Source organism: Anolis sagrei, chromosome 2, assembly GCF_037176765.1.
Source record: "Anolis sagrei isolate rAnoSag1 chromosome 2, rAnoSag1.mat, whole genome shotgun sequence".
Classification (NCBI taxonomy): Eukaryota; Metazoa; Chordata; class Lepidosauria; order Squamata; family Dactyloidae; genus Anolis; species Anolis sagrei.
This window is the reverse complement of record NC_090022.1, coordinates 166,593,944-166,617,731: the sequence shown is the minus strand read 5'-3', so window position 1 is coordinate 166,617,731 and position 23,788 is coordinate 166,593,944. Positions and strand designations below refer to the sequence as shown.

The 23,788-nt window shown below is 39.3% G+C and overlaps 1 protein-coding gene across 1 annotated transcript in view; it reads right to left on the bottom strand.

The window, feature by feature from the left end:
• Positions 1 to 231: 231 nt before the first annotated feature.
• Positions 232 to 23,788, bottom strand: part of LOC132767956 (calsequestrin-2) — a 39,509-nt gene continuing 15,952 nt past the window's right edge. The window contains exons 3-11 of the mRNA XM_060763417.2: positions 23,329 to 23,429; positions 22,172 to 22,283; positions 17,991 to 18,064; positions 14,542 to 14,672; positions 12,231 to 12,276; positions 7,692 to 7,746; positions 6,421 to 6,521; positions 3,172 to 3,246; positions 232 to 643 (exon numbers count right to left, since the gene is read on the bottom strand). Of these exons, the coding sequence (XP_060619400.2) occupies positions 464 to 643; positions 3,172 to 3,246; positions 6,421 to 6,521; positions 7,692 to 7,746; positions 12,231 to 12,276; positions 14,542 to 14,672; positions 17,991 to 18,064; positions 22,172 to 22,283; positions 23,329 to 23,429 (875 nt within the window). The 3' untranslated portion in view covers positions 232 to 463. The remainder of the gene's footprint in view (positions 644 to 3,171; positions 3,247 to 6,420; positions 6,522 to 7,691; positions 7,747 to 12,230; positions 12,277 to 14,541; positions 14,673 to 17,990; positions 18,065 to 22,171; positions 22,284 to 23,328; positions 23,430 to 23,788) is intronic.

Sequence of the window (23,788 nt, the reverse complement as noted above, 5' to 3'; positions counted from 1 at the left end):
ACTGAATTAAATGTACTTATTCCATAGGGCTGAACTTATTATTATCGTGAACAAAACTACTGTAAAAAAGACAATGAGCACAGAAAATACCAATGTCTTTGTGATAAGCCAGTGTACACTCAACTCCTTCTAAGTGCTGCATAGCTCCTACTTGATTCTATCATAATTCTGTATTTCCCTCCTCTTAATCTTAACAATAAATAGAATGAAAGAGAGAGGTTTTCAAAGAGCTGAGATGCTAAGCATTCATTACATTTATTGATTTTTTTAATGTCTTACATCTGGTTAACAGCTTTATGAAGCCAAATAGGAAATATTCTGGGAGAGGATACACAAGACAAGAAGCAAGGCCACAGGTCTTCAATAACCCTTAGAAACAACTTTTTGAAATTATATGGTAACTGTAATGCTCAACATCATCAGGCATAAAGATTTTAATGTCCAGATTTCAGAGAGCTGGAACTTAGTCATCACTGTCATCGTCATCATCGTCATCGTCGTCGTCATCATCATTGTCATCTTCATCAACGTCATCATCTTCAGTGTTTATTTTCCCAGAAAGTACATCTTCTATCCAGTCCTCCAATTCCTCAGCTGTGGGAAGGTCATCATCATCTTTTATATCCATCCAGACACTGTCAGCCTGAAAGAAAAAGCAATACAGAAAAGAAGTGAACAACTAAAGAAAACAGAAATTGGAACTGAAAAAAGTAAAGCAAACGGAACTAAAATTACATAACTACAGCCGCCTTATCCATTAGGCACAGTGTCTAGGATCTATGAAAATGTTAGGGTCTACAAAAATTAGATAGAAAAAAATTACAAGAATTTGGAAGAAAATTTTGAAAATCAAAATATTTTGACTTCCAGTGTTTTATGGATATGCATGTTTTGAGGTTCATAGAGGTTGATTTTTTGGAATGATAGCTGTCTGTCCCTAGTAGTACACTGGGGCAAGGTGGGGAGTCAAATGCAAGAGTGCCTAGGGACTACAAAAATTGTACATACCTAGAACCCTGCTTACATACTTAACATACTTAGTGCATCCAAAGAACCCTGCTCCATTATAGCAATAGCCCATGAAATTCCCCTTGTTCTTGTAGAATACAACCAAGTGCTAATGGGAAGCCCACAGGAAGGACAATATTGGCAGAGGTTCAGAAGATGGACAGCAGGAGTTGACGGACACCCCACGGGAGGAGAGAGGAAAAGGAGAAAGAGTAAAAAAAGACAAAAATCTGGGAAGAAAGGTCACATGCCAACTAGAAGTACAGACAAACTGCCATAATTAACCTTTAAGTCTAAGGGAGCAGGAGAATTATGTTACCCAATTGTTGTTTAATGTGAACAATTTTCAGAGCTATTTTGCAGACAAGATCTCGCTACTTCGCCGGGGCCTCCCCGCCACAATTAATACAGTGAGAGAATTTGAGACTCCGTGGCCACTTGCTGGTCCCATCCTCGACCGGTTCATCCCGCTGGACGCAGAGGCTGTCGATAGGCTCATAGCTGCAGCTAAACCGACCACTTGCTCCCTTGATCCGTGTCCCTCTTGGTTGGTGAAATCCTGCTTTGAGGGATTACGTGACCCTCTGTTGAAGATTATAAACAGCTCCCTTGAGCAAGGAGTTTTTCCAGAGGGTTTAAAAGAGGCAGTGGTCTCTCCCCTGCTGAAGAAACCAGATCTAGATTGTTCGGTTCCCTCCAGCTACCGCCCAGTTTTGAACCTCTCGTTCCTGGGCAAGATGATTGAGAGGGCAGCAGCGGAGCAGTTGCAGAAATTCTTAGACGACACAGCTGGACTAGAGCCCTTCCAGTCCGGCTTCCGTGCGGGGCACGAGACAGAGACTGTGCTGGTCTCCATCATGGATCACCTTCGATGTGTTATTGGTTCTCACAGCAGCATTTGACACAGTCGATCACAATCTTTTGACCCACCGCCTTGCTGCTGTTGGAGTCAGGGGGACAGCTTTAAATTGGTTGTCCTCCTTTCTTCACAACCATGGACAGCGAGTGGAGAGGGGAGGCCTGGTCTCGGAGAGGTCCTCTCTATCTTGTGGGGTTCCTCAGGGGGCCATTCTCTCCCCTCTGTTGTTTAACATCTATATGTGACCACTTGCTCAGCTGGTTTGAGGTTTTGGGCTGGAGTGTTACCAGTACGCTGATGACACTCAGCCGGTGCTGAGGATGGAGGGCAGACCAGACTCTGTACCCGATTATTTTCATCAGTGCCTCGAGGCCGTTCCTAGCCAGGCTTCGTGATTTTCGGGAGGCCTGGCTAGGAAAGAGCGCTGCTTAGGGCGCATTCCTTCCTAACCAGGCCTTGTGATTCTTGCGTCTTCTTCCGCGAGACAACAATGTCTTGCGGGAGAAGACGCAAGAATCGCGAGGCCTGGCTTGGAAGGAATGCGCCCTAAGTACCCCGGTTTTTACGGTCTCTCTCTCTCTTTATATATATATATATATATATAGAGAGAGAGAGAGAGAGAGAGAGAGAGAGAGAGAGAGATTGGTTGGGGGGGGGGCGCCAAAATACTGTTTGCTTACCATTGAAAATTACCTAGGGCCGCCTCTGGGGAGACCAAACCTAGTTTAGTCCTTCAGCTCCTGACAACTTCTTGAGCAATCCAAGGTGTGTATATGCTACACAAAACATAAATCAGGGAGCACTTTGCACATGCCATTTCCTTAAAGAACTGGGAAATGGGTTGTGTGTGCTTTGTTAATTTCTGACACTTATGAGCACTTGGGAGACATCTGCTGAACAAGTATAGCAAGGTTCAGTGTGTTTCTTGTTCCAGGAAATCAAGTATTTCTCACATCCATCCTCTTGGTGGAAACAACTCTTTAAAAGAAGTTTGCATTCAAATAGTAAACAAAATATAATAAAGGACTAATTTTGGGGAAAGGTCTGTGAATATCACTCAACACAATATTGGTCAGGTCATTTGAACCGCCAGAAAAACATTTGAGCTTTTTGGACTAAACCATTTAAATTATTCACAGCAGAATAAACATGCAAATAGTATGTTTGAATTTGCTGATATTGAACTGACATCATGCAACTAACTGAGTTCAATTTTATATTGTTAATTTATTTGAGGTTTTGTTTCAGTTATCCCCCCTTTTAAATACTTAAATTGCTTATTCCCTAAAGTTGTTGATACTTGCATCTGTGACGTTGACTATTCCAATCTGTGGCTTGAATAAGTCAATTTTGAAGGTCTTCTCCCAGTATGAGATGAGCTGTGGGAGCAAAAGAACACTGAACCAACTTGATACGAATATTTCATGTTAATGCCATGAACAGTGAGGTATTACATATTCTAAATTAAACAAACAAATAGATCTGATGAATAGGCTGGGGAAGAGAAAAGGAAAAACATTTGCTTCTATCCTTCCATGTGAGAGGTAGGTAATGTTAGGCCAGTGTTTCTCAACCTTCCTAACCCCTTAATACAGTTCCTCATGTTATGGTGACCCCAACCATAACATCAATTTTGTTGCTACTTCATAACTGTAATTTTGCTCCTATTATGAATCGGAATGTAAATATCCAGTATGCAGGATGTGTTTTCATTCACTGGAGCAAATTTGGCAAAAATACATAATATACCCAAATTTGAATACTGATGGGGTTGATTTTATCATTTGGGTGTTATAGTTGCTGGGATTTATAGTTCACCTACAATCAAAAGCATTCTGAACTCCACCAACTATGGAATTGAACCAAACCTGGCACACAGAACCCCCACGATCAATAGAAAATACTGGAAGAGTTTGGTGGGGATTGACCTTGAGTTTGGGAGTTGTAGTTCACCTACATCTAGAGAGCACTGTGGACTCAAACAATGATGGATCTGGACCAAATTTGGCACAGATCCTCTATATGCCCAAATGTGAACACTGGTTGACTTTGGGGAAATGAGACTTGACATTAGGGAGTTGTAGCTGCTGGCATTTATAGTTCACTTACAATCAAAGACTATTATGAACCGCACCAAACTTTCCACACAGAACCCCCATGGCCAAACTTTCCACACAGAACTCCCATGAGCAACAGAAAATACTGTGTTTTCTGATGGTCTTAGGCGACCCCTCTGACACCCCCTCACAACCCCCCCAGGGGTCCCGACCCACAGGTTGAGAAACACTGTGTTAGGCCCAGGACTTATTATGGAGCATAACATGCTTTAAAATTTCCATTGCACTCTTTCAGTCTTTTTCTCTACCACTTTTTTTATTTATTAGGAGATATTTAAAAATATACATATTAGGATGAGGCCATTAACTAAAACAAATAATAAATAATCCACAAATGATCCATAGCATTATAAGCAATAAAAAGTTAAAAACAGAATTAAAATATATATTCCCCTCCTAGATGGGGTGTCTCTACACTGTGACGGTAATGTAATTTAGCTTTTTTATTTATTTCGTGTCAAAAGCATAAATAAGTATAAAACTGATAAAATCTAGCTGCTGTTACTCAATGCTATGGAGTCATGGGAGATGTGTATTTTGTGAATCTACCAACGAGCATTGGTGCCTTAGCAAGCTACAAATCCTGGATTCCATAGCAGTGAGCCATGGCCATTAAAGTGGCGTCAAACTGCATTTTACAGTGTAGAGTCAGCCATAGTTTAAAATCCACATTCATTTTCTTTCTTGTTAAATTTTCATTTTTAAGGCCCTAGTAATTGGGTAAGGGTCCTCTCAGTGCCAAACCACAAATGTGCTGCAACTGGATTTCTCCAGGGTCAGAATTACCTGTTGTGGGTAGTGCCCCTCATTGTAAGATGGGAGTTGTTCCTTACCTTTCCTCATTTTCCCCTAATAAACATGCTCTGAAACTAATGTGGACTAGTCTAGCTCTGTTCCAGAATCTCTGTTTACATTTAAGTCCAAGTTCTATTCAAATTGGGTTGTTGTAGGTTTTTTCGGGCTATATGGCCATGTTCTAGAGGCATTCTCTCCTGGCATTTCACCTGCATCTATGGCAAGCATCCTCAGAGGTAGTGAGGTATTTAAATTCTCAGTTCTGGAAAACATGCAGATATAGTGGCAAGCATAAAAAAAAAAAAAAACCTGCCCGAATGCCCACTTTTTATTTTTCTTGCTCACAGTCCTTCAGAGGCTGAAATCCCTTCTACACTGCCATATAAAATCCAGATTATCTGCTTTAAACTGATTATACGGCAGTGTAGACTCATAATCCAGTTCAAAGCAGATAATGTGGTTATTTGCTTTGATAATCCGGATTGTATAGCAGTGTAGAAGGATCCTGAGTGTCTTAAAAAAACAAAGCCACAACCCCAAAGAGTCCTCCTGTCAGCTATTATTTGACAGCACTTCTACTGGCACTGGATTTCCACCATGTTCCCACTTGCTAGCTCCTCTTAAGATTTCCTTATTTAAAAACTAAAAATTGTTTTTGATTTCTTCTTGAATTTAAGGTCCCCCACCCATACAATGACCTTGAACAGAAGGACCACATCATTATTTTTTCAAACTCAAAACTATTTTTTTCACCTGGAAGAGAAGGTTGATCCATGGATTCCAGATTTCATGGAACCTCCATAGATATCACAAGCTCTCCAAGTCAGAATGCTATCTTCTCTCTCCACCCCACACACAAGAAAATGATAGAAACAATTATGGGAATTGGGCTACTTAATGCACATTCCCTCACTTTGTGTTATCTATCACATGAAGTGAAAGAGTTAAATAAAAAGGAAATACACACAAGACAATTTTGCAAGCAATGGGTCCACAGATTTTAATGTTGTGGGGCAAACTAATTAGCATGCAATTTGGACCACTTATCAAAACTTCATCGAACTCAAAATATACAGCTTTCCTCAAAATGCCAAATAAAGAATTTTTTGTTTTGTTTTTGCCTATATATACACATATCTATCTATCTATCTATCTATCTATCTTGTATCTATCATCTATCTATATGGTATACCTGTCCAAAAAAGAATGAAAATATCATTTACATTAATTTTCACAGTGATGCACTTGTGGCAATATTAGTTTGAAATGTTGCATAAACTGTAGCTCTTATCAAATGCATCACAGATACCAATTTTCAAGTTCTACGAGTATCACTTTTGTAAGAGAACATTGAAGCTTACAATGGTAAATTTTCAACACTATGGACACTTCCACTCTTATACTACCTCAAGCCAACCCCGACCGGGACCACCTTCCACCTGGGAACCAATGTCTTCACTGAAAGAGAACATGCAGGTCAAGAATAGGGCTCCATAGCCACCTACGTATCCACTGACATGACACATCACTTGAAAGACCATCATCCTCGGACTACAAAGGATTGCCTAAGTAAGTCTTATATGAGTATCATCTACTATGTAAATTATAATGAAGGAATACCTATATCTTCTGGCAACTTACCAGAGGAAAGTCATCTGGGTCAATCCAGACAATGCTCAAATCTGGATTGTCAGTGTTATCTTTGGCAACCTGCTTAACAACCTCCAGAAACTCAAAGCCATCTGAAAAGATAAATAATAGTATCAGTTCCTCTTGCAAGTATATGCCAGAAGAGGAATGCCCAAAGTTTTTAATTTTAGACAAGAGAAAGCAATGTCAGCAGTTGAAAAGATTAACAGTATACAAAGCACATACTCTTAGAATATGAGAAAACAAAGAATTATTGCAATTGAAAGAGCTACACCATTTTCTGCAGTTTGATTTTGACCTAGTGGACCACCAGACTGAAGACTTTTCAGAAGAAGAAACCCAATGAGCACATTAATCTATCTTATCTTCAGGGACGTCTAGTAGCTTCCATGTTAGTATGATGGCAAATTTGCTATGGGTTTTCATAACAGAGGTATCTAAGATGTTAAATTAGTTTAGCATTTTGGATAACCCATTTTAAATGTCAGACCAAAACCCAGAACAAATTCACTAACCCACCGACATGGAAGCAACCAGCCATCACTACTTGGTGTTCTCAGTCCGAAGCTGGACAAGAGGTTTTAGTGAAGGTTTCGCCCTGATGGAGATTGATATGGGCCACATATGTAGATGATTCATTGCAAATGTAGCCAGACTAACTGCATGCATTATAACAATCACGGGTCATTCTCCACTTTTCAAGCCATCAGGGGAAGATTGTGGAAATACTAAGAGAGGAAGGAGAAAAGTAAGATATTTGCTGAAAACTTGGGTACGGGAGAAGAATATGAGGCAGCTGAAAGGTTAAAAGGTTTGGACATAAAATCTAGGAAATTTATTTTAGATAAGTTTTAGATAAGTTTAATCTGAAGTACCCATGAAACAGTTGTTTATTTACCTGTTTAAAATATAGCCTGCCATAGACAGCAAGAGACTCTGGGACCAGAGTAAAGAGAGGGGCCAAGAAGACATAATATGGCATTTAAATAATTTCACTCAGCAAAACAGTACAGGCCATGGATGAGATGTCAACTGTTGTCAAAATGACGTTGATCAGGCTCACTACAACAGATCAGTGGAATCATGGTTTTTTCCATTGTGAATGCCTTTGAAACTTTATTTTCAAGGTGCAAAAATATTAAGGGAGTAAGACTACTAACACTAAGACCAGTTTCCATATTTCAACTTGTCCTAGGTATGTTCTTGTGTTCAAGAAATAATAAATTGCTAAGAGGCCCAGAGAAGGCCAGTGCATCACTTACCAGGGTCATCTTCTTCAGCAAATGTCACAATATGAATCCCATCCATGTCATCTTCCTGTGGGCAAGAAAAGAAAATGCCACTGATGTGACCACCAATATGGAAGAGAGAAGCATGGACTCTGTCCTTGAAGTGGGAAGAGAGATGAAATGACACCTTGGGCATCAAGGCCCTTGAGTTTGACTTTATTATGCTACTGTTTTCGTTGTTTTAACTATTTTATGATGTTTGTGAGCATTGAATTTTGCTGTTGTTAACCGCTCTGAGTCGCCCGAGGGCTGAGAAGAGCGGTATACAAATATAGTAAATAAATAAATAAACAAATAAGGTGGATTATTTGTAGGGTAAACCAGATCACATGAGGTGATATTTAAAATACAGATGTTGAATTATCATCGCTTGATAATAATTCAATGGGTTAAACCCTTATGTCAGCTAAACCCCTGACCTGAAGGTTCAAATCCATGAGATGGGGTGAGTTCCTGTCTGTCATCTCCAGCTTCCCATGCGGAGACATGAGATAAGCCTCCCACAGGATAGTAAAACATCTAAGTGTCCCGTAATCAACGTCCCTCCAGACTGCCAATTCTCTCATGCCATAAGCAACTTGCAGTTTCTCAAGTTGCTTCTGACTTGATAAAAAAAAACTGTCAAAGCCTAACAATATATATCAAGATATTTGAGGTCCATGGGCAGATTCATATTTGGGAATAAAGGCTTCTGCTCTTTCACACAATCTTCACTGATGCTTTCCTCCCAAATGTAGATCCTTTGCAGTCAACAAAGTATTCCAAAAAATCTTCCAAAGTCACTGAGCGAATAGGTGGCTGAGTAAATTATGCCAAACAACAAAATCATTAGAATTATGTTGAAAAAGCATACCCCATATAAAAGTTAAAAAACATAATTAAACTAACACTAGAATTAGAAGAACAAGGCAGCATGCTGACAATCTCTGAAAAACTGTGGTCTTTTTTCCAATGAATAAAAGCTATGATCCAACAAACTTTAATAATTTTACCCAGTGAGTGTTAGCAATGTCAAAGTACAACCATAAGCACGCTTCACTTTTCTAGTTCAAGGGCAGAATAGAGTGTCCTGGTGACAGAGTGTCAGAGGCTGCCTGAGTCTTTGACTGTTTACTTACAAACAGGCAAATAGAACACCTTGGGAGTCACACCGAGCAAAATCAATAGCAGTTGTCAACTCTTATTCAGTGGACCAATTAATTTACTCTGGGTTCTAGTATAAACCTGAATGTTTGCCATGACCTGGAATTTACCATGTTTGGAGAGTAAATGCTATCTATAGTCACAGACACTAATGCACAGCTCTGATTGGGCACAGAGAGAGCCAACAGGTGAACTCCTGGCTTAAAAGGAAGCACACAGTCCCTTTAACATAATTCCTATTTGTAGACATTCCTAGCAGTAGCATAACTGAATCACAATCCTTAGCCTTGGAGGACTTTCTAGTTAGCAGGCTAAAAAACATGTCTTACCTACTCTCTTCTTCTTGCTGTACCTTTTAATACAGAGAAGTGTCTCCTGGAAAGTTGGGACAGTTGTCTACAGTAGCCTTCGGGAACTGTCCTCCATCCCATGTTATGGGAGGTGTGTACACACAATAGGAAGAGAGGGACACGATGGTATCTCGGCATTTCTGTGTATAGTTTGTGAAATCTGGCTATGGTGGCATGGGGAGATGAACTTTCTCTGAAGCAAATACAACTAATGAATCTATGTTTTGCATCATAGGGTTTTCTCAACATGAACATCCTCAAACTCTCTTTTTGGAATGGTGCTCTGAACAGGCCCCAGTATATGACAGATTCACCAAAGGCAGGAATTTATTTTGAAAATAAGGTTTCAGTACCTTGGAAAGTTTCTTGTAAGTCTGGACCAAAATATGTAAGCAGACTATCCACACCACTAATATAGAAGCCACCAATAGTTTTGAATTCTGCGTATTCTGTATCAGATTCCCAAAGAGTGGAACTGCACTTTGAGGATTTTTCATTTTTAGTCAGGTTAGTGCTCTTCTCATCCTGTATCTCTGTCTTGGTCCAAATTCAGATTTTCCAAAGTGTCCAGCTTTGTTTTGTCAAGGTTTTGATTGTCACTCAAGTCTACTATGGCAATAGGCCCATTCAAGATAATCAAGGGGACTGAAGTTATCCCAGGAGATTATCTGTTATGTGACAGATGGTTGGAAGACCTCAACTGGAGGTTTCCAAAGCTCAGTCACAGAAGCAGCCAGCTAGCTGCAAAGTAGAAATGGCCATACAAACTAACAATAGGAAAAGAGTCTTCAGAGAGGATGGTGTTAAAAAATGTTGGATTTTCTTCCCAAAAGTCACAGAAGTGGCAGCCAGGCCTTGGGAAGCTGGGCTGAGCAAAAATTGTATTGGCAAAGGCCATCTTATTTGGCAGTCAGGCTGTTTATTGTGCACCTGCTATGAATGTCATCTTGGAATTATACCATGGAAAAACCCTCATGTTCCTTGTCTTCCACCAATCCAAGCTTTCAGTTTCAATTGGTATTAATGCAAGAGGAAAAAACTCCATCTAAATGCTAATTTCTTTCCCCTCTGAGTCCACAAGTGACAGAACCCCTATAAAATGAAGAGCTAAAAGGAATAAGTGGAAAACATCAGCTGGGGGGGGAGGGGAGGAATGGTCAGAACAAAGCTTTCTCTGGCATCAGATTTTGAAAGGGGGACAGCATTTGCAGCAGAGATACAACTTAAATAAGAGAAAAATTAGTTCTTGAAAGTCCTTGGTGTGTCCCTTGGAAGTTGCTCAAATCAGCCTTATATGGAGTCATCCCTTGGATTCATCTAGTTTGATTCTCAAAAATATTCTAATTTGTGAAACAAAGGATTTTTTTAATTTCTTTTATCAGGATTCTTGTCACCAGAGATTCCAGTTGTCTACTATAGTTCCTTACCTGCCTATAAAACACCACTTCTCACCCCCTACCATCAGTGAAGTCTCTTTCAAAAGCATAGACCCCCCCCCTTCTTTCCTTCTGAAAAGCCTTAGCTTTGCCAAGCCATAGATTAGCAAATTAGAGTTCAATATTTACAGAGCATAACACAAGGGTTTGAAGAGGAGCCCAGCGTTTTGTTGGGTCAGTGCCCAACCACAAGGATTGGGAATGGTGTGACTGTAGTGTTCTTTCATGTGTACTATAATGGCTTGGGCTCTTGAGAATCTGCTAACCCAGGGGTCCTCAAACATTTTAAGCAGAGGCTGGTTCACGGTCCCCCAGACTGTTGCGGTGGAAGGATGGGGAGGATTATAATTTTAAAAAACATGAACAAATTCCTATGCACACTGCACATGTCTTACCTGTGGTACAAAAACAGGAAAAACAATACAATATTTAAAATGAAGAATAATTTTCACTAACATAAGCTTACCAGTATTTCAATGGGAAATGTAGACCTGCTTTTTCTCTGATGGGATAGTCAAATTAATTAGGATGGCTTTTTTCATGTCAGGAGCTACTTAAGAAACTGCAAGTCACTTCTGGTGTGAGAGAATTGGCCATCTGCAAGGACCTTGCCCAGGGGACACCCGAATGTTTACCATTCTGTGGGAGGCTTCTCTCATGTCCCCACATGGGGAGCTGGAGCTGACAGATGGGAGCTCACCCAGCCCCCTGGATTAGAACCGCTAATTGTGTGCCTTCAAGTCATTTCAGACTTAGGGAGATCATAAGTCTAATGTTTAGGACAAGACCTGGTAAATAACCTTGGAAGGATACATACAGCCCACGGGACTTAGTTTGGGGCCCTGTGCTCTAGCCCAACAATATTGAGAAGGCTGCATTATTTCTTCTCTGAGAATGATGCTTTTTTATAAAGCTATTGTCCTTCCAACTTTATTGTGCACCTGCAAAATACAGACTATCTACAAACATCACTCTCAACTTCTGGAAAGATTCCATCAGTGTTATCTTTATTTTAAAAATATTGCAAATCTCTTGGGAAGACAGGCAAACAAATGTCACAATTCTAGAATAAGTAAAGACTGAAGTTGTGATCCTTCACCATCAACTTTGCTAGACTGGCCATGTTGCTCAAATGCCCCATCACCCGAGCATTTACTTTATTCTCAGTTCAGGGTTCAAAACACAGAATTTTGATGGATAGCAAAAGGAATGTAAAGATGGGCTTAAAGCCAACATAAACAAAATGTGGAATAAACAAGGAGAATTGGGAGGCCCTGGCACTTGAGCGTTTTAACTGGAGGTCAGCTGTTACCAACAGTGCTATGGGTTTTGAAGAGGACAAAAGGGAGAAACTTGCTGAAAGGAAGGAGCACCAAGCAAAAGCAAACCCTTGTCAGGCCGCCTTCCATCTGGAAATCTATGCCTTCATTGTGAAAGACCATGTGGATCCAGAATAGGTCTCTACAGTCACTTACGGACCCTCTACCAGGACTCTGCTTTTGGAAAACAAGCATACTTGGTCACAAGTGAGAACCTATGATGGCTGTGGCCATTATAGAACTTTGTAAGATTCTTAAACTTACCCAGGTTTCAAACATGTCTTCTGGGCGTAACTTGCGGAGCGTGGCTCTGGAAAAAAATAACAATAATTGCATCAAAACAATCTTTATTTCATAAGATTAGGACTGTAAAAATGTTTTCAGCAAAAGTAAACACAGATGACACTATCTTCCACTGGTGGATCAGAAATATATTCAATGTAACAACAACCCATTCATTCAGCCTTAGGGCCATTCTTCAACTAACATCATATATTTAGTTCCAGACACAGAGGATCATCATCCATTTAGCAACAATAGCAACAATAGGAGATGAGGAGAGGGAACAAGATCCTTTCAAGATCAAACTCAGTCTGTGATGCAGAACTTTCCCTGTATTTGCTACTTGCTTTTGATGAAAAGGTTTGTTTTCACAGAGACACAAAGGGTGTGATGGAAGTTTTATTGAATTTCATGTCGTTATTGCAATATTAAGGGGGTGGAGTAGACATAGTATAAATAGATCATAAAGTTGTGAGAACTAATTTTTGCTCATTAATAGTCCAGCTCTCCCTTTGCTGTTGTGTGCCTTGATGTTGATTTCAACTATCGTGGGGGTTTTTTTAGTAAGATGTTTTCATAGGTGGTTTGTCACTGCCTTCCTCTGAGGATGAAAGAATGGGCCTTTACCAAGATAAGCCAATGTGGATTTGAACTCTGGCTTCCCAGAGTCCTTGTCCAACATGCAGACCATGACATCATGCTAGTTCTCACATTCCCAGTACAAATATGTAATAAACCTATAGATTCCAATACCACATTCTTACTCAATAGAATCAAATTTTGAATTGTTGAGTCTATTTTGAGCAGACTCATGAGTGACCATCCATAAATGGCTCAAAATCCACTTGGGAGGTCTTTGAAAGGGTCTTTAAACAGAGGCAGGTTTCAGGAATGCTTATGTCCTGCATTCCTGCAGGACAAGGTGGTCCTTCTGGTCCCTTCCAAATATGTGATGCTAGGTCAGAAAAAAATGCACATTCATGAGATGTTAAGATCATGTTCAAAGGTGTGATTATGTAATTCTAAGCCACAAAAATGTGCACATGTTTAAGATGGCCAAATTGTGACAAAAACCAGAGTAGGGTGCATTCTGTCTTTACTAATAATATAATATAGTATATTGTATATACATATAATATTTGTACTATTATAATGTAATACAATAAAATACTGGTAATAATAATACAATATTATAATTATAATTCTATATTTACCTTACATGTAATATTACTAATAGTATTACAATATAATGGTATTGTGCAATATAATAATATATAATACTGATATTGTACTATGCTAATAATATAATATATTGTATGAAAATATATCTTGTAAGCCACTCTGAGTCCCCTTTGGGGTGAGAAGGGCAGCATATAAATGCTGCAAATAAATAAATAAATAAATAAATACTGAATTGATGTAGACTTAAGTAAAAACCAGCATTCCCGCTTCCACCAATATGCTTTTAGAACATCTGGTCTGATCAAAAACATCTCTCAGTGAGCTATAAATTGTCATTACAAAGATATTACACGAACATGGATTTTAAATGGTATTATTATTATTATTATTATTATTATTTATTAACCTTATTTGTGCCCGCCTTTCTCCGCATGGGACTAAAGGCAGCTAACAATCCCACACTTTGATTATAATTTTAAAAGCTCAATTATGAAAAAAAAACAAAACAATTTAACCTTTAGGATGGCTGAGGATTGCAGAGACAATCTTTAGTTTCAAGAGATTTATTAAAATAAAAAGAAATACATTCTAGAGAGAAAAGTCTTGGAGTTAACTAACTTGCTAAGTCTCATCTTCTAAATAAGATAAAGGATAACAAAAAGTCCATGCAACTACATTTTGCCTACAAAGAGGTTTTTGTTTGTTTGTTTTTTGTCGTGTCAGGAGCGACTTGAGAAACTGCAAGTCGTTTCTGGTGTGAGAGAATGATTATCGATTGAAGTATGTTTCATTATAATGTTTGATTTTATTGTTGCTGATGTTTTTATAATCCATATTGTAATTGTGTCCTTGGTGGCATTGAATTCTTGCCTTGTAAACCGCCTCGAGTTGCTGGAAGGCTCAGAGGGGCGGTATAGAAATGTACTAAATAAATAAATAGAAACTTGATGACACAAAGACTTGTGCGGACCAGGGATGAAACCCAACAAGATGGAATTAATCTTTTATCATTTTCAGAGCAGAACAAATAGAAAGACAATCCAGGAACTTGGACTACAAGAATAATTTCCTGAGCTATAGGATACATGTTTCCAAATGTTTTTCTCTGTACCTTCTATGCTCGTTCACAAATTCAACCAGTTCTTCCTCTGTGTACGGCTTGTCAGGGATATGGACTGGGTCATCCATAAATGGCTCATAGAAATCCACCTCATTTTGCTTCAGACCCAATTTCTTTGCCACCTACAAGCAATCAAAGCATTTGACATTACTTCTGCTTAAAAATATGACTCACCTTGAACCACTGAGACCTCTGGGGAAAAAAAAACATTCACAGGTTGAGCATCCCTTGTCCAGAATTTTGAAACACCCCAGAATCCAAAACTGTCTACATTGCTGGCTAAGGACATGAAATCTTTGCTTTCTGATAATTCAATGTACACTATGTTTCATGCAGAAAATTACCTTCAAGCTATGTGTATAAGGTGTATAGGAGAAATAACTGAATTCTATATTTAGATTTGTATCTTATTTCCAAAATATTTCATTATGTATATGCAAGTATTTCACAGTCTGGGAAAAAAATCCAAACTATGGAATGCTTCTGGTCCCAGCATTTCGGAATATGCACAATATGTATATCAGATAGAGTAATGCTGTACTGAAAAGGTTTTTTTCACCTGATGTCTGTGCATGAACAACAGATTATCATGTGAGCTGAGCTTCTTTGAAATGAAATGCAAGAAAATTGAAACTGGCAGAGCTGAATAAATTTTTAAGCCTCAAATGATTATTTCTTTTCAATAAGAAGCTTGATTTATTTATTCATTTTGAATATTTATGCAATATGAAGATCTTCAAGTAGGTGACAGTTAAAAATATAAACAATAACATGAATATGTTAAGGAGTGGGAGTGAACCAAAACATGAAACAATTTGCATTAGGGGGAAACAGACAAATTAAAAGGCGCCGATATCACATTTGCACCAGGTAAAACTTGGATGGCATGACATAAAATTCCATTTTCCTGGTTACCACATCTCATTGCAGAAGGTGTGAGAACTCAGAGAAGGCTCTCCAAGATGCTATTAAATCTCAGGCAAGTTTTATATGAAAAAAACAATATTTCACATGAATAAAGAATTACAGAGCAACTCAAATCAGTTATTGTGAAATGTGAATCATAAGTTACTTTTATGTAACTTTTTAATAAAGGAAAAAGTTTAAAAGTTTACATAAAAGAATTCATCTAAGAACAATATCAGATAAAAATAATAAACATTTCCACTCCCTCCTTTTTAAATTTTTACTCCAGTTCAAAACACAGGGAACTTGACTGGAAGGAAAATTCTGGTCTCTTTTTGCTATGTAAATGGTACATAAATTTGCCACTTTCATGCTACATATCTCTATCTAATGGTAAGCAATGTCATGTTTAAATAAGAGGGACATATTCCAAACCTGTCTGGATGTGTCCAAAGGAGTGTCCGGCTCCTCACCACAGTTATGCTGCCTGGTCCTTTAGGCTTACAGATAACCATTATAATCAAACAGTTATTGCTGTCAATGGACAAACAATAAATTCCTTTCTTAGAATCCTAAAGTTGGAAGAGACCCCAAGAACCACCTGGTCCAACCCCTTATGCCATGGAGGAATATATAATCCAAGCACCCTATCCATCCTCTGGATAAAACCTCCGGTGAAAGAAACTCCGCCACACTCTGAGGCAGCAGCATATTCCACTGTTCAACAGTTCTTACCACCAGGAATTTTTTCTTGGGGCACTATAGTACTATTTATTTATTTCCCACATTTATATCTCGAATGGGATTCAGAGCAGCACACAAAGGCACAATTCGATGCCATATATTACATAAAACACATACCCAGGAAATAAAAACATATACATTAAAACACCCACAAAAGCATATCAACATTAAAATTATTAAATCACATAATCCAGTATCATAGTCCAGGCCATTCCAGTTATCATTGTACACATATTGCACTTCATCCAAACGCTTGGTCCCACATCCAAATTTTCATTTTTTCCCCTAAAGGTCAGGAGGGAGGGTGCTAATCTGACATCACTAGGGAGGGAGTTCCACAGCCGAGGGACCACCACTGAGAAGAACCTTTCTCTTGTCTGCACCAACTACACCTGCAAAGAAGGTGGGACTGAGAGCAGGGCCTCCCCGGAAGATCTTAATCTCTGAGATGGTTCCTAGAAATTTATTTATTTATTTACCTTACTTATATACCGCTGTTCTCAGCCCGAAGGCGACTCACAGCGGTTCACAACAAATACGAACAGCAAAAATTCAGTGCTACAGTATAGAAACGGTTAACAACCTAACACATTACACAATTAATAAACAGTTACTACAATACCCATTCACTGTCATCTCGTCATCAAAAACATGTTCCAGATTCGTCATCCATTGTTCCATTCCAGTGTTCATTAACCAATCATTGCACTAATTATTCGAACGCCTGCTCAAACAGCCAGGTCTTCACCTTTTTGCGGAATACCATTAGAGATGGTGCTAGTCTAATGTCCGTAGGAAGGGCGTTCCACAGCCGAGGAGCCACCACCGAGAAGGCCCTATCTCTTGTCCCCACCAGCCGAGCTTGAGAAGCAGGCAGGATCGAGAGCAGGGTCTCCCCGGAAGATCTCAAAGTCCTGGTGGGTTCATAGGCAGAGATGCGGTCAGATAGGTAGCTTGGGCCGGAACCGTTTAGGGCTTTAAAGGCCAACACCAGCACTTTGAATTCAGCCCAGTAGCAGATCGGTAGCCAGTGGAGTTGGCGCAACAGGGGGGTTGTATGCTCCCTGCGCCCCGCTCCTGTTAAAATCGTGGCTGCCGAGCGTTGGACTAGTTGGAGCTTCCGAGCTGTCTTCATAGGCAACCCCACGTAGAGAGCGTTGCAGTAGTCTAAACGGGATGTAACCAGAGCGTGGACTACCGTGGCCAAGTCAGACTTCCCAGGGTACGGGCGCAGCTGGCGCACAAGCTTTAGCTTGAAATTGAAATCATGTTTTTGGGACCAGGCTTTTGGTCAGTAGACATAATTAGCACTTTAGACGGACATTGACTGGAATGGAATGGCGACACAGCTGATGAGACTGTTTTATTAGATTAATTAATGCTTGATGTATTGTTTTTATTAATGCTTTAAGCATTTTAATTATTGTTGTATTATTGTAATTGTTTATATGTAATGGCATCGAATTGTTGCCATATGTAAGCCGTCCTGAGTCCCGCTTCGGGGGTAGAGAAGAGACGGGGTAGAAATACCGGAAATAAATAGATAAATAAAATAGAGGAAAATGCATTCAGACAGATAAGTTTATCTCTAAACCTTTTAGAGATCATTCTCAACCAGGACAAACTGTATTCTATTTAATGCTGAATTTGTACTAATATTAATGTCTTCCTTGTGTAGTACATACCCACCCACCTGTCTAAATTATTCACTATGTCCAATAGGCTAACTTAAGTAACGGTATGAGTTGCTTGGAACCCTGTTGTGTGTCCTTGCTGTTCTTTTTGCTTACCCCTTTATCAAACGTAGCAAAGAACTTGACATATGGTTGGAAATGTTCAGCTGCCTCTTCAAATGCTTTATAATCTGAGGAAGAGAAAGGAAAGAAAAAAAAGATTATTTAGTGGTTTTCATGTTGACTATGACTCTGGAAACTAGAGTTTAAACCCTGCCCAGCCATAGAAATACACTGGAGTCAGCGACACCCTCTCAGTCCCAGAAAACCTCAAACTCGAGTTACTATAGGTAAAAAATGACTTGAAGGTCCTCAACTCACACTGCTTGATCTAAGATCAGTGCAAAAACGTTCCCTGCCTGATCCTCTGTAACTAATAGTCAAAACGAAAACTTATGGGGATTAAAAGAAACAAACAAAACATAATATTAACTTTTCATTATGGCACTAGTTTTCCATGGTGATGGGTTTGCATTGTCCTGTGAGTCAAGAGGCTATGCTGCTGGTAGCAGTGACGCCAGTGGGGTTTCCCATGTCAAACAAGCTTTTCTTGAGGAGTCAAAGAAAACGGGCCAAAGAGATACTGGACAGCAGCAGTAGTGGGGGTGATACAGGCTAAAGATTTCTTAGGCTGGATTTAAACTGCCATATAATCCAGATGATCAAAGCAGAAAAACCAGATTATCTGCTTTGAACTGAATTATTTGAGTCTACACTGCCATATAATCCAGTTCAAAGCAGATAATCTGCATTTTATATGACAGTGTAGATGGGGACTAAGAGACAACAGCAGTAACACCATAGCTAAAGTATGTTAGTACTGCACAGAAGGAGCCATAGAGTCATAGAGTTGGAAGAGACCTCATGGGCCATCCAGTCCAACCCCCTGCCAAGAAGCAGGAATATTGCATTCAAAGCACCCCTGACAGATGGCCATCCAGCCTCTGTTTAAAAGCTTCCAAAGAAGGAGCCTCCACCACACTCCGGGGCAGAGAGTTCCACTGCTGAACAGCTCTCACAGTCAGGAAGTTCTTCCTCATGTTCAGATGGAATCTCCTTTCTTGTAGTTTGAAGTCATTGTTTCGCGTCCTAGTCTCCAGGGAAGCAGAAAACAAGCTTGCTCCCTCCTCCCTGTGGCTTCCTCTCACATATTTTATACATGGTACAATAAACCTCCTTTTGAATGTATTTTACAATGAAAACCCTATTTTGAGATCATCCACAATGAGACAAGAAGATGCACCTCCAAGTCCTATGACCCTAATTGAGCTACTGAGACAGAGCAGAGGACAACTGCAAGTACTGGGCTCAGTCCAAAAGGATGTTCAATTCTTGATATGATCAAAGGTGAAAAGAAAACCCAATCTATTAAAGGAACATGGAATGTGAGAAGCATGAATCAGGAGAAGCTAGACAAGAAATTGAACATATAAACATTGCAATACTTGAGAAATTGGGACATTTTGAATCAAACAATTACACAGATTTTATTTAAGCAGTGAAAAGAAATGGATGTGATTAAGAGAAAAAAGAGCAGTAGCAAAAGCAGTCAATGGATACAATGCGAAGTCTGACAAATTTAAGGAAAACTCAGTCTGCCCTGATGTATTCCCTGATGTATTTCTCACAAGGCCCATGACAAGTAGAATCATAGAATCATAGAGTTGGAAGAGACCTCATAGGCCATCCAGTCCAACCCCCTGCAAAGAAGCAGGAACATTGCTGATAACTTCTGGACAGACCACTGATTAATTTGATCCATGATAGCCATGAAGATCACTCCCACATGTAGACTCTAAAGAAGAAAGATAAAATGAACACCCAAGCCCTTCAAGAGACCCTCTAAGTGAGCCCTTCTCCAAACAACACTTAAAGATCATCTACTCATGGAGCAGCCTAAGGATGTTGAGGAACACTGGAATAAAAGGAAGGCCTGTGAACAAACCATTGGATGCCAAACTTAGAACCACCAAGATTGATTTGATAAGAGATCCAACATATTATCGATAAGAAAAGGGAAACCTTCCAAACATGGCAAAGAGACACCAACTATGCCTCTAAGAAAAAGGTCTTCATGTCACTTAGGGACCCTCTTCCAAAACTCTACCTTTGGAAGACAATCATACTTGGACATGAATTATCACCTATAATGAATCAAATGACAGAGGCAGAAGAAGAAGAAACTAATAATACTAATAATGATGATAATAATACTTTATTTATACCCTGCCACCCAGGACCGTAGCCAGAAAAATATTTGGGGGGGGGGGTATTTGAAAATTTCGGGGGGGGGGGGTTGAAACCTGCCTCCTAGCTCAGGCTGAAGAAAAGAGCACAGCAGAAGCAGAGCAGTCTTCAATAGGCTGCAGCTCCGCCCCTGTCAACCACCTCCTTCAAGTCTGGCCTCCTTAATGAGAGCATTCAACGCCCCCCCCCCCCCAACTTGGTTGCTTCGCTACATCGGCTATTGCTGCAAATAATGACAGTGTGAATAAATTGTCAATATTTGCTTGAGATAGTGCTTGCAGATCTGGAGGGACTTTTAACTTTTTGTGTCTCATAGACTTAGCATGGGGATTTGGTTAACCAGTTAAAATTCATGAGTAAACCAGTTTTTTTAAAAAACTTGAAAAATTCGGGGGGGGGGGGGTTGAACCCCTAATCCCCCCCCCAACCCCCTCCCCCTCAGCTACAGGCCTGCTGCCACCATCTCCCCAAAAGGATTTGGGGCAGCTCACAAAAAGCACACTATAGTGCTGCGAGAAACAGCGTACATAGACTTAGCATGGGGATTCTATGTTGTAGACCAGGAAGAAAGTGACCACATACCAAAACAGGACGGTCAAGAACAGAGCAGAATCTAAGATTATCGGAAAATTTGGCCTGCAATTGCACAATGAAACAAGAGATTCTGATTGAATTTTGGGAGCCAATATGTTGTTCCTTGCAATCACTTTCTTCAAGCAGCCAAATAAATGACTTTTTTTGCTCACTTACTAATGGCATCCCATGATAGGATTTTTATGCCAAAACCCTATGACGGTAAACATTATGTAGAACCACACTGGGTCCTTCCTTTCCATTTCCATGATGTGTTCTGAAAATCTCTCTGCAAGTAGAAATTGGTCTGTCTTCAATTTTTCACTTGGAATAAGTAATGTTTAGCTTTGGTTGAATTAGCTCCTTCTTTGGAAGCTTTTAAACAGAGGGTGGATGGCCATCTGTCAGGGGTGATTTGAATGCAACATTCCTGCTTCTTGGCAGGGGGTTGGACTGGATGGCCCACGAGGTCTCTTCCAACTCTTTGATTCTATGATTTAAGTGTCACAAATTCTCATTTTTAAAAAGGAAAATAATTTTAAATGTGGTTTTACATTCATTTTAAAACCAACTCCAGAGTTGAGGAATATATTTTGTGAATATGCAGGATTCAAATATTATTTGTGATTTCTTCAGCAAAAGGGACAATGACTATAAGTTAATGGAGATAGCACCCTAACTATTGCCTAAAGGGAAATCTTAAATGTTTCAGGAGCATATAAATCCAAACTTTCAGAAAGGCAGGTCCATACAGAGCAACTAATACATTGAAAGCTAGGATAGATGTGGCAAAGTTCTTAGGCCTACTAAAGTTCTAAAGCTTGCATCTACACTGCGGAATGAATGCCGTTTGACACCACTTTAATTGCCTTGGCTCAATGCTTTGAAACTGGTTGTATCTACATCTGGAAGAGTGGGGTCCTTGTCTTTTCTGGATTCAAAATATATGCTTGTCCAAAATTATGAAAGCCCATATGAACCGAAAAATGTACACCTATTTCCATCTGGCATTTTTACCAAGTAGATATGAATTAGGGCAATTAAAAGAGTAAGCAGCGCCTACTTAAAAGGCTCAAAAACCCCCTTGTTATATAACTGATCAACAACAGAAAATTCATTATGGACCCCACTGGAGTGCGTGTCTGTCAAATATTGTTAAGTTTTGAAACTGCTTCTAAATTGGTCTATTTAACATCCAGTGTTGCTGAATTGAACATTTAATAAACGCATAAATTAAACCCCAGTTCATATTTTCAAACTAGAGATGAGGTTGGAGAGATCTCAATATATATTAATACCTTCAAAAGTGAAATGAGAACTTTGTCACCATGCTTGACACAGTGTGTGAATGAAAAAAGTTCTTTTACCCAGCCCCTTTCAGATTACATTGAGACTCAGGAACAAGTGTCAAAACCCACGTTCTGAATCTTCTCCTTTGAAGTAGCCAATAAGTCTCATCTCCTCTTCCATGTGGTCAAAAGCCTGCAACTCCAGCTTGCTGTTGATAATCTCCACTGGGTCTTCCATCAACTGTCATGAAGAAGTTCAATCAAGAACAACAAGGTATTAAAACATGAATGGAGGGGTTTGCTTATTTGTTTAGCCTGATATGATATGAAACGAACCATCTGATTCACTGGTCTGTACTTTTCTATCTGTTCCTAACCCATTTACATATCTAAAATCTACATCCTATGTTTATGTACAGTAAACAGTCCATCTCTTTTCTTCTTCCATCTATTCCCATTGCTGCAGTTTTAATGATGCAGTTACTGCCAAGTGTTCCTAACAGTTTTCTTATAAAAAGAGTTAAAGCGGGTGGAATTGCTAATACCTTCCATGGATTGGTTCTTTTCACCATTTGGTGTTAGCCATGTTAGTATAGTAGACTTATGAAATTCACTGCCACAAAAAATATAGATGGTGAGTGAGGCCACATCTTGGGCCCCTTCTACACTGCCATATAATCACATTATCTGCTTTGAACTGGATTATATGAGATTACACTACCATATAATCCCATTCAAATCAGATAATCTGGATTATATGGCAGTGTAGAAGAAGCCTGTCTCTACTGTCTTTTAGATGTGGCTTGGGAAAACACATGCAACTTAGGTTTATCAATAATGATGACAGCCCACTCCAACCCCCATATCCATGAATGATATTGTGCTATGATGCTGCAAGTTTGCCCAGAGGGAGGGAGGTTATTTTTTCTCAATGTCAGTAAAAGATTCTTGAATAAGTAACACCAACTAACTCAAGTTGATTTTAAACTTAATTACCTAGCTTAATCAAGGGAATTAGTTCTCTTGGAGGTAAGTTAGGTAATTAAGTTTAAAATCAACTTGATCTTTTGATCTATGAATAATCATTATCCTCTGAAGAATGTTTAAATAAGCATCTTTCCATTTACAATGTATGGTCCAGATTATATGATACATGATATCATATCATAGGCTGTCTGAGTGTGTAACTAATGCTACGTGATCAAAGCTACAAAGATTACAATTTAATACATTGTTTCTCCTGGAAAACTAAATTTAATATTTATTCAGACTTTGTGTACACTTACATCTAAGAGAAATTCTACCAAGACATCTGCTGTCATTTGTCCATCAAACTCAATAATGTGGTCCTCCTTAAAGACATAGAGGCTTCCTTCTTCATCCAAGCCTGAAAGTACAAAAAGATGCGTGAGTGGCCTATCCAGGTGTTATATCTTAGTTACTTCACAAAGGATTTCAGGAGGATATGCCACATTTTTCAGACCAGTTTCATATCCTGCCTTCCTGTGAGAATATAAAACACAGAACATTTCACTAGAAAACAAAATTGCTATAATTGTTCTTCACACATAGAGTGATAAAGTTGCAATTTTTTCACTCACTCCTCACAAAGTGTTCCCATGAAAATATATCTCTTACCTACATGGATCAGCTTTATGGTAGACTAGCCTAGGTATACAGCGATGCTCAGGTGAGGTATTTTGAAATGCTATTTATTAGAAATAGTCATTGTTTGCTTTTGGATCG